Source organism: Girardinichthys multiradiatus, chromosome 3, assembly GCF_021462225.1.
Source record: "Girardinichthys multiradiatus isolate DD_20200921_A chromosome 3, DD_fGirMul_XY1, whole genome shotgun sequence".
In the NCBI taxonomy this organism is placed as follows: Eukaryota; Metazoa; Chordata; class Actinopteri; order Cyprinodontiformes; family Goodeidae; genus Girardinichthys; species Girardinichthys multiradiatus.
Window position 1 is genome coordinate 16,977,732 of NC_061796.1, and position 12,112 is coordinate 16,989,843.

At 39.5% G+C, this 12,112-nt stretch overlaps 1 protein-coding gene across 1 annotated transcript in view; it reads left to right on the plus strand.

Moving 5' to 3' along the window:
- trhra (thyrotropin-releasing hormone receptor a) overlaps nucleotides 1–11,546 on the plus strand; it is a 34,540-nt gene extending 22,994 nt beyond the window's left edge. The window contains exon 2 of the mRNA XM_047358199.1: nucleotides 6,065–11,546. Within this exon, the coding sequence (XP_047214155.1) occupies nucleotides 6,065–6,505 (441 nt within the window). The 3' untranslated portion in view covers nucleotides 6,506–11,546. The remainder of the gene's footprint in view (nucleotides 1–6,064) is intronic.
- The last annotated feature ends 566 nt before the right edge of the window (nucleotides 11,547–12,112 follow it).

A 12,112-nucleotide genomic window follows, 5' to 3' on the forward strand; every position in this document is an offset into this window, starting at 1 on the left:
TCGGAGACACAGTCAAGCAATGCTTGTACCTTAATACCCCTGTTCATGAATGAAAATACCGGATACACAGACAGTATTTCATTCGTACTTAACTTTGCATATGATCGATGATTGTATGACATCCTTGGATCCATTTGAAGAGTTTATGTCTGTTTGCCAGCCAAGAGACAACAGTGCGCTTTCCTCACCTATCCAGTCCCTCTGAAAGGCCGTGTGGAAGAGAGGGCGACTGTAGCAACAGCTGTGCTTTTATTTGGGTAGTGGCGTCACAGGAAGTCCGCAGTTATCCCGTTTCCTGGCTGTGCCGGAAGAAGGTTAATGCACTTTATTTTGAAAGTTCCAGAAAGGTCCGTACCGGAGTTTAATGTTGAAATCCATGGCTGTGGGTCCCAACATATATATATGCGCATTACCCCATCACTCTCCTTCATGGTCAAATAGCCCTTACACAGCCTGGAGGTGTGTTTGGGGTCATTGTCCTGTTGAAAAATAAATGATGGTCCAACTAAACGCAAACAGGATGGAATAGCATGCCGCTGCAAGATCCTGTGATAGTCACGCCGGTTCAGTATGACTTCAATTTTGAATAAATCCCCAACAGTGTCACCAGCAAATCACCCCCACACCATCATACCTCCTCCTCCATGCTTCACGGTGGGAACCAGGCATGTAGAGTCCATCCGTTCACCTCTTCTGCGCCGCACAAAGACACGGTGGTTGGAACAAAATATCTCAAACTTGGACTCATCAGACCAAAGCACAGATTTCCACTGGTCTAATGTCCATTCCTTGTGTTCTTTAGCCCAAACAAGTCTCTTCTGCTTGTTGCCTGTCCTCAGCAGTGGTTTCCTAGCAGCTATTTTACCATGAAGTCCTGATTCACACAGTCTCCTCTTAACAGTTGTTCTAGAGATGTGTCTGCTGCTAGAACTCTGTGTGGCATTGACCTGTTCTCTAATCTGAGCTGCTGTCAACTTGTGATTTCTGAGGCTGGTGACTCGGATGAACTCATCGTCCGCAGCAGAGGTGACTCTTGGTCTTCCTTTCCTGAGGCGGTCCTCATGTAAGCCAGTTTCTTTGTAGCGCTTGATGGTTTTCGCGACTGCACTTAGGTACACTTTCAAAGTTTTCCCAATTGTTTGGACTGACTGACCTTCATTTCTTAAAGTAATGATGGCCACTCTTTTTTCTTTACTGAGCTGCTTTTTTCTTGCTATAATACAACTTCTAACAGTCTATTCAGTAGGACTATTAGTTGTGTACTGTATCCACCTCCCGCACAACACAACTGATGGTCCCAGCCCCATTTATAAGGCTTGAAATCCCACTTATTAAACCTGACAGGGCACACCTGTGAAGTGAAAACCATTTTAGGTGACTACCTCTTGAAGCTCATCAACAGAATGCCAAGAGTGTGCGGAGCAGTAATCAAAGCAAAAGGTGGGTACTTTGAAGAACCTAGAATATAGGACATATTTTCAGTTGTTGCACACTTCTTTGTTCAGTATATAATTCCACATGTGTTAATTCATAGTTTTGATGCCTTCAGTGTGAAGCTACAATATTCATAGTCATGAAAATAAAGAAAACTCTTTGAATGAGAAGGTGTGTCCAAACCTTTGGTCTGTACTGTATATATAGCATATAAATATAGCATATATAGGGACAAGGCATTTCTTATTTTGTGAATGTTTAGGGTCCACGGGCACTTCAACCCGTGAACCACCGGCCCACCGCCCTGCACAGACGCAGGGCGAGCGCAACTTCAAGTACGCATGAGGCGACAGTTTCTGGGGCGCTGATATTTTGCTGGACCATTGTGCCCTAAACAATGCCATATCAACCTGTTAGGGATAACCTTTATTTAAATGACTCATAGCTGTTTTTCCCACTTATACCATAATGATATAAAGCATAAGTTCTGTATGTTTCCTTTTTGTTAGAATAGGATAAGACTGCTCATCGACATACATTACAAGATAAATGGCCCAAGGTTTGTCATGAATGACCTGAGGCTGGGGCACTGGGTTTGATGGTGGAGCAGGCTGTAAATGGTTTTATTAGAATGCAGCAGCACACTTAGATTAAGGATGGACACCCACTACTACACAACCTGCCAGATAGACACCACAGTGGTGACACATAGTCTACTGATAAACACTGAGGGAGGGAACATCCATTGCATCGGAGAACCAGATATAAAACTACATGTGACCTTCTATCGAGGCTCTTCCTCATCCTTTCACAGACAGCAACGGTCCGAGACGGGAACCTCAGCACTGATCTCTGTAATCATTCCTCTGCCTAATTTAGATAAAAGGATCTAAAAGTTAGAAAGTATTTGAGAGTCGTTCCTTTAAGAGTCAGTGTGATGGCTTCTGGGGACCAAGCAGAGTGTGATGGCTTCTGGGGACCAACGACTGTAGGAACTCGAGAGGTCTGACTGCCTCTCTATATAGCAGAGAGATGCACTGCGCAGCTCTCTGCTGGATGCCAGACACAAATGGAGATTTATATATATAAAACGGCGGTTCACTTCACAGGCTGAAGTTGTTGGGATTATGATTATTGATTAATTAATATTTATCAATAATTATAATTAAAAATCATAATTTCAGAAAATGTATTTCTTAACCAAAAATCCTCATTTATGAATCGAAACCAGAGATGTCTTCTGGTGTTTCAACTGTGGCTCAATGCCTTTGATATTTACAACCGTTAAATACTCAGTAATAATTGATAACTATTACCAGAGATGTCACTGTTTAATCAACCGTTTCAGCCGAAACGTGGGGAACTTTAACCTTATTTTGACTGACAAATCACTCTTGCACAAAATAAACACAAACGACTTCTCTTTATCTACGTGAATCTTTATTGAATCAACCGCCTGATCCACCTCGCTATTCCGATTCAATAATCTTCACCTAATCAAACATGCAAAGTTCTACACAAAAGGGTAAAATATCTAACTAAACAAAATAAAGCAAAACAGCAGTGGGTGTGTATGGAATCAACCAGCAGTTATGGCAAAAGTGATAATATGACACAAGAATACGGTGTTGAATGAAGCTTTGGGAGCGCAGCCCGCCAGAAAGTGTAGCTCAGTGAGATGCAGGCACTCATAAACCTTCCTCCCAGCAAGGCTGTAAACCCAGAGGACAAAAGATAATAAAACTTTTGGCAGCAAGCCAGTAAGCAGTAAAGTTGAAGACAAACAAAATGGTTGATTTTCACCATAAGGTTATTATAGCAGTCCAGTTTCACAGCACACATGCACGTAGGTGTTCGCACAGTAAAAGCACAATCTTGCGAGGCTCGGCAGCCTCAGAAAACAACAATAAAAAAAAAGGGGTGGGTGAAGAGTTCCACGCGTCTGCTGATACTCCAATAAAGTAGTCAATCTCAGTCTTTTGGCCTCCTTGGCAAAAAAGAAAAATCTGATCTGACCGTCAGCAGTCGACCAGAATCAAGCAAGGAGGGAAAGTTGCGTCTCCTTGAAACTCCGTGGTTTTTGGTTACGTGTTAAACTCACGTCTTCGATCGGCAAAGTGGGGGAGGTTCAAAATAATGTTTCCGGTTCAAATGTTTTTCTATTGAACAAACTTTTATTTTTCAGGTTCAAATTTTTTTCGTTTGAACAAACTGTATGGCCCCAATATGGCTTCATACAGTTGCAAGTTTTTTGCATTGTTTCCACCAACTTTGCACATCTAGAGACTGGATATTTTTGGCCATTCTTCTTTTTAAAATATACTGGCAAAAGCATTTGCTCCCCTGCCTTTACACACATAGAACGTGACATTGCATTCCTAATTCATAGGGTATGATAGCGGCCCACCCTTTGCAGGTACAACTTCAAGTTATTTGGGAAGGTCAGTCAGTCGGTCATTTTCTACCGCTTATTCCATAATGGGTCGCGGGGGTGCTGGTGCCTATCTCCAACAGTCAATGGGTGGGAGGCAGGGTACACCATGGACAGGTCGCCAGTCCATCACAGGGCAACACAGACACAAACACAGTCACACCTAAGGGAAACGTAGAGAGACCAACTAACCTAACATTCATGTTTTTGGACTGTGGGAGGAAGCCGGAGTAGTCGGAGAGAACCCACTTATGCACAGGGAGAACATGCAAACTTCATTGAGTCGAACCAGGACCTTTTTGCTGCAAGGCAACAGTGCTACCAACTGTTCCACAGTGCAGCCCAAGTCAGGAAGTGTCTCCATTAAATTTTGGACCATTGTTTAAGAAGCACATTATGAGGTCAAACACCGATGTTGTTTTATCTGGTTAAGGACAGGACTCGACACAATGCAGTCAGGCCAGTTACCTGGCATTGTCAAATCCAAATTCTTTTATTGAATTGCCAGGCAGAAAAGCATGATTCTTTACTTCAGAAAACACATTCACTGCTTCACTGCTTCAGTGTGAGCTTGACTTTACACCATTGCATTTGACGCTTCACATTGTCCTTGGTGATGTAAGGCTTAAATGCAGCTACTCGGCCAAAGAAACCAATTCCATGAAGGTCTCATAGAACTGCTTTGGAGCTAATTAGACGGCCACATGATGTGTGGAGATTTGTACTTGTTGAAACTGCAGTTGGTGACCTCTGCATACTTTGTGCCTAAGCATCTGCTGATCCGACTCTTTGATTTTGCTTAGGGTCCCTAATCAAGACTAAGTTCCCATTTGCTTCCAATTCGGTTTAATACCTCTAACATCTTACTGTGGAATATTTAGTACTAAATAAATTTCACAACAGGACTTTTGCACAGTTGACATGCTTTCACAGTAATGGGCTTTTTAGAGCTACTCATTCTTTCACAAATGTTTGTAGAAGCAGTGTTCCTGCATAGGTGCTGGACTTATTATATGTGGCTATGCAAGTTATCTGAAAACCTGAAATTACTGATATGGATGGGTGATTGAGTATTCTTGGGAATTTAGTGTAGCTCAAGCTCATTCAGAGAGGACTGAGAGCATCTGTAAACAGCAGTTTCCAAGTCTTGACATAGATTCTCAATTAGATTTAGGTATTGACTTGGCCATTCTGAAACACAAAAAAAACATGTTTTTATCTAAACAATTTTATTGTAGCCTTGTTAAGGGCCTTTGTTCTGCTGGAAGGTTAAATGCCACACCAGTCCAAGGTGTTTTCCAGGCCCTAACATGTTTTCCCCCTTTATTTAGCTCCGCCCATCTTCCTATCAACTTTGACCAGGTTCCCTTTCCCTGCTGAAGAAAACACTTCCAACAGCATGATGCTGGCACCACCATGTTTCACAGTAGAAAACTTTTCATAGTTATGTGCAGGGTTAGTTTTATACCACCTTTTGCATGTAGGCTTAAAAGTAAAATTTTGGTCCATTTGACTGGAGCACTTCCTTTGTTGTACTTGCCGTGTCCCTGCATAGCTTTTAGCAAACTTTAAATGGGGCTTTTTGCGACTTTCAAGAAACAATGACTTTCTTCTTCCTAGCTTTCCTTACAAACCACATTTGTGGAGTGCATTATTATCAATTCAACAGATTGTCTCACATGGTCTGTGGACTTCAGCCCCACCAGAGTTACTATGGGCCTATTGGCTGCTCCTCTGATTAACTCTCTCCTTGCCCTCCCTGTCAGTTTATGTAGACAGCCATGTCTTGGTAGGTTTACAGTTGCACCATATTCTTTGACTGGGTGATGGATGGATGTAAAGGTGAGTTGAAAAACAATTGGTGGCTTTAGATTCCTATTTTTAACAAATTGTGCAAGCGATTAGTCTTTTTTCCCTCCACTTCACTATGCGCTACTCTTTGTTGGTCTTTCACAAACAACCCCCTCAAATATCTTGACGTTTGTTGTTGTACCAAGACAAAGTTTAACAAAGTTGAAGGGCTATGAATACTTTTGCCCAGCACTGTACAGAACAGCATTTCATGTTGATCCACTGTGTATAAAGAGATCACTTATTGAAAAATTACACATTTAATGAACAGATATATTGGGTAAAATGTTGTTTGTTGTTATCTCCCTGGCCTTTTTAACTGATGTTGACTTACTGATGTTTGAACAGGTGACGAAGATGCTTGCAGTGGTTGTAATCCTGTTCGCTTTACTCTGGATGCCCTACCGTACCTTAGTGGTGGTCAACTCCTTCCTAGACAAAGCCTACCTGGACACCTGGTTCCTGCTCTTCTGTCGTCTCTGCATCTACCTAAATAGTGCCATCAATCCTGTGATCTACAACGCCATGTCGCAGAAGTTCCGCACCGCTTTCAAGAAGCTGTGCCACTGCGGTCCTCAGCGCATGGAGAAGCCTGCGTCCTACAGCGTGGCGCTCACCTACAGCGTCATCAAGGACACGTCCAATGGGGAAAGTCCAGACCACTTCACGACAGAAATGGACGAGCTGCATTCACCATCCGATCAGTACCTGCCTGACGGAATTCTACAGAGTGCCAAAAAGATGAAATATGTCAAGGCCTCACTTTCTGGCAGTGATGTGAATGCCTGAGTAGAGACAAACTTTGCACCTAAAGTGGATATCAGACTTCAACTGCCATAGTGTGAGTTTAGTTGAAAGGCTACCTGTCATGTCCAGCTTAGGTTCTTTCTCTTGTAAATATTTTGTTCAAAGGTATTGTTTGCCAAAAGTCAGTTTGCTGTAATTTTCTGTGGGCACAAAATAAATTAAGAGAACAATTATGAGTAATCCAAAATAGGCAACATATGGATATGAAAGGATACATGAGAAACAAACATGCATACATACATTCTTACCTAAGGGTGATTCAGAGAGGCCATTGACCCAACATTTATGTTTTAGGAATGTGTGAGGAAGAACACATGCACAAGGAGAACAAGCAAATTTCCCACAGAAAAGGCTGGAATTTGAACCAAAAAATGTATTGCTGCAAACAACTGAGCAGCAACTTTCTCTTTGAAATAGATATTTAGAGAATACGCCTGTGTCTGGAGAATTTAGTGTGACATGACCAGTTTGGTTAAAGCAGGTTACCAATTTATCCTAATCTGCCATTCATCTTATTGGAATGGATTGATATGACTATGGTGGTGATTGTATGGGACCAGGGACCTTTCTATAAAAATCTAGATAAAATGACTGCTTGTTCAGTCTTACAGTTACAGCAAAAAATCTCATTCCCCCTATTGAGTGGTATTAATCAGCATCAGATTGCAGAGAATGAAATACTAATACTGTGCACACATGGGAGGATTTACCAAGTAAAGCGTCAGATATTTGATGGATATTTGTTATATATCTGATTAAAATAATCTCCACTGCTCCCAAATGGCCAACTACTACTACTGCTACACAAATCTCTGAAAACAGTCCTTGATTCACTCAGCCAGAATCACATATTTTTGACTGAAAGAACATTTACATACTTTGCACATTAGATAAAGTTGTGGGAACCACCACTGCCACTAAGGCTTCCTTGCTGCTATTTTATTAAAAAAAAACAAAAAGCAATTCCCATCAAATACACAGTTCACTGATCTAATGAGATAGAAACACAGGGCTAAAATATGGCAAAAGGTGTATTGGCTAATCAGTAGTTGTGGTGTTTTAACTTTCTTACTGACCCCTTTGAAGAATATTTATCAAAGTTGAAACGATACTATTTTTAAACAAGGACTGGAAATAAGCTAGCTTTGTTGAGGATGGGAATTTTGAAATGTGAGGTTCTTCTGGGGGTTAATGTAATGAATACCCCAAATCTTTAGCTGGCTGAAGGTAAATGGCTTTTTTTACTAGTTTTTGATACATAAGATTTAGTCCAAGTATGTAACAGTTAAATGTTCTGTCTAAACAGCTGATATAGCTTGAGCTGTAGTGCATCAAACAGAGGAACATACACTAGGAAAGGCACTTACCAGGGATATGAAATTCCTATCTACTTTTGGTCTTTGAGGATGTGTTTGACTTGTCCTTACAAGAGTGGAATGATCTGGGCATGGCGATGGTGGCGCAAGTATTTCCAGAGGCCTTAGTAATCATTGCAGGCTGTTGCGGGTTTGAGTCCCAGTGTTATTGTTTACTGCATGTCCTCTCCCCTCGCTCCACCCTATTACCTGTCAACTCACTTTTTAAAAAATGTGAAGATAAAGGCCACTAGAGTGGAATGATCACACAAGAAAGGGTAAATAATTTTTAAAACAATTGGCTGCACAAATTTATATTTTTGCCGTTTTTCTTTGGGTTTTTTTTGCCATCTACATATGGACAAAAATACACATATAGGTTCAGATAAGGGTAACCAAAAAAAATGTATCCTAAAAAAAACAAATCGATAAAAACGGAGCAGTTGGCACACAACTTTGCACAGCAACAGTACAGCTGCACAGAAACCCAACCCCTGCTGAATACTTCTGCTCAATACATTTGCATAGACCAGATCCTTGTTTACCACTTAAAAAAAAAAACATTTTCCAATTAACAGCACAACCAAATCCGAGGTACGTGCTTCCCTCATGGATATAACTACTTTCTGCAGTATTAAAAATGGAGTATCAAACATTTCTCTTAGTATAATTATGAAGTTTAAAATTTTCTTATTGTGGTAAACGTAGCTCAGATATATACACACATTCCCTACTAATATTAGGGTAAATGATCGTGAGCAAATAGAAGAAAACTCATCTCTTATCATAGGCGTCAGCAAGCTTCTTCGTTAATACTGGCTGGATATTTTGGCAGCATTGGTGGAATTTATTTAAATCTGTTGGTTTCTTGGCACAGACCGACCTTGCACGGACTGTCCATTCGTTTTTTAACTAGGCTGAAATCAGGGCCATACGAGAATATTAATGATTCCCTGCTTTATCTTTCCCCAAAATTGTTTTGATGTGTTTAGAATAGTTATCCTGTTAAAGCATGCCAATTACCTCCAGGTTTCAACAATTTAGCGGTTGAGCTTAGGTAACGTTAAGGAATTTGGAGGAATCAATCTTTATTATTCCAAACTACTGGCAGCAAAACAAACTCTCAGCATAATATTACCTCCACCATGCATGACAGTTTGTAGAGTTTTGTTTTAGGTTTGAAGCTGCTCAACATATTTATTGTTATTGCGGCCAAACAGTCTTCACTCTTTGTCTTGTAACGCTTTCTCCAGGAATTATTTTGTCCATTTGGATGCCAAAAAAGTTTTTGCCATGCTTCAAGTTGCCTGTTTGTTTTGCAGCAGGGATTTCTTCCTCTTTCAGAATGCTCTCAGTCTGCAGCAACGTAAAACTTACTGGTCAAACATCCAACCAGAACCACACTAAGGACTTGTGGGTGGCCACAAAAGGTGTCTCATTTCTGTGTAATTTGCTAAGGGAAATTTAACCAAAAATTAGTCTGGATGTACATACAGTATATGTCTAAGTTTTATGTCAAATTTAAATTGTATAATCTTGTAGGAATTCTGGAATAAATTCAAACTTGTGCCACCTATTCTTGATTTTAAATGCATTGAATTTTGCTTAATGATCATTACGCTCATGAAAAAAACAGTTTAAAGCATTCATAAAGGACAGCAGTCAAAGAGATTCATGGGGAGCATTTGTATACTTTTCACCAGTACTCTACCAAGAATCCAAGTTTCTGATTTCCTGATCATGTCATGAAGTTAGTATTATCTAAACTGTGTTGCCTTAATGTTTCATTTTACAACCTGTATTCTCCTGGGATTTTATTAGTGTTACAAAATTCCTTCCTCTTTGTGTATCCCTGTCCCTACCTGAAGCCATGTAATCCAAATTCATCCAAATGCACACCAGCATGACAATTTAATTTTGCTTCTAGAGGCAAAACGCAGATGTTGAATTACATGACCTTTATAGATGGCCTTGGCACAGAAAGAGACAGATATATTAGACACTCACTTAAAGCTGCATGCTGTGTCAATTTAGAATCACCTGAATGCTAATGATTTCTGCAGGGAGTTGTTCAATTAGTCATCTAATGTGACAGACACACCAAAGCCGTGGTGTTAATTTGGTTGCCGTGAAGAGGACCAATATGTGCGGTCACTGCAGAGAGCCTGTGAAGGTCAGTGAGCAGTGTGTTAGAATAAGGGAGAAACATACTTCTGAGATGCAGGTGGATGCTGTTCCTTTATGTGTAAAAAGATAGCAACAATATATTATAATGCTGACTTGATGAAACCTTTAGGGCATTTCCAGTCATATTTAATAAAGTTTATCAGATTAAAAGTGCATATGGAAAATAGCAACCTTTGAGCAGGTATTAAACATACCTTTAAATAACCCCACATTTCTTTGTTAAATATTTTATTTTTTTAATTGGTCCTATGCAATGTCCAAATATTAAATGCTGCGTTTTCATTAGTTGTGAAAATGAAAAGCATAATAGTCTCTTTGAACACTTGAAAAGCCACTGAGTTAAAAATGTGCCAAATTGGCAGTTATTGTATCACAGGCCTGGGTCAAATATGGACCATCTAAACCACTTTAATTTAACAAAGCATGGTTGTGTTATGGGTTAACCTAGCTTACTAGTGTAAAGTCAAAGAAATTTCAGCTTGAACAGTCAGAAAGTAAAAGTAGGTTTGTAGCAGTAATTATATACTAAAAATGACCAAATCAGGAAAATAAAGACAACAATATCAATCGTCAACAAACAGTTAAATCTGGATGGTAAAAGTCCCATTCAGTATTTTAATGCCATTCAATATTACCTGTCTATATTGAATTTATCGTATTGGCAATACATTAAGTGAACAAATTAGCTTTTTAGTGTGAACTAAAGTCACTATCACAACCCACTGACATTAACAATATGTTGCATCATTTTGGCGATCATACCATATCTTATTTCATCATGCTGAAGAACTTTGGTGAAGTCTGTGAAGAACAATGAGGCTCTGTAACCCCACAAATTGAGTCCCAATTTTTGACCCCATGTTTGGTAAAAACTACAAATTTTCACTGACAACAGCATAAACTCAGCAAACAACGGTAAAAAAATGAACCTTGCAGTTTCTGCATGTAAAAGGTTCCTATGAGGGAATTAATGTAGACCTAATGAAAAGAACCTGCTTTATAATAATCAGCTGTTTTTTGTCAATATTGTAAAGTTATTTGAAATTTTTTGTGTCGTGCAATGTGAATTTCATGAGTACTGTATATTTAAATGTGCTTAAAAAGCTTGTTTTGACCTTTTGTTTAAACTGTTTCAATCCAGTGGGTGAAAGCTAATTTCTAAAGTAGAATGGATGAGATTACATAGAAACAAAAAAGTTGTTAAAAGTATGTGGTTTTTTAAAGTACCTCACAGGTTGTTGCACATTCTGTTATTTATCTGTCTGTTAAAACTTCATTTCACTTTTGACAAATACCAAACACATGTTATTGGAGATATTTTGTGTTCTGCAGGCAAGTTCCATCAAAAAAGAAGCTTTTGTAATATGGGCCCAAACTATGTTTCTAACTGGAGTTATTTGCACGTTTGTAGTTTTTCTCTGCTCTTGCTGCTTGATGGATTGTTTGAATATTTTGCATATTTTGTCAATAATAAACAGTAATTACATCTCATTGTAGACAGTGTACCATTATTACATCTCAGTGTTTCATGCAGCAAGCTGTCTTCCATTTTAGCTCTTCACACCTACACCAATTCTGAGCCATTGCAAGCAGTCATTGCAGCAGCTGAATCCTCCAAGACTCTGCCATGAATCAGCCACAGAGCTACTCTAAGCAATCAGTCATTATGGCTGATAGCTTCACTTTGGAGACACTCAGCATGTGGTGACCTGACTATACACAAATTCATCTTCTAAAAACCATCAGGGGCCTAATGAAAAGGCAGCACAAACAATGTTGACGTGTGTGTAACATTTACGTTGACCCGAGTTACGTCATTACACCTATCTGTTCAAAATAGAAGACTCTAATTGTTTTTACATCACTAATATGCTTAAGAAAATTCATTTTCCACATGTGATTTCAGAAATTTACCACTCCTGAAAAGATAATACTTAATGTGAATAAGTCAGATCATGATTGGTGTAATCCTTTACACACCCTTGTTCTTTTAAAGATCTTTGGAGCCTAATAACTCATCATTAGGCCACAAATTTCACACTGTTCT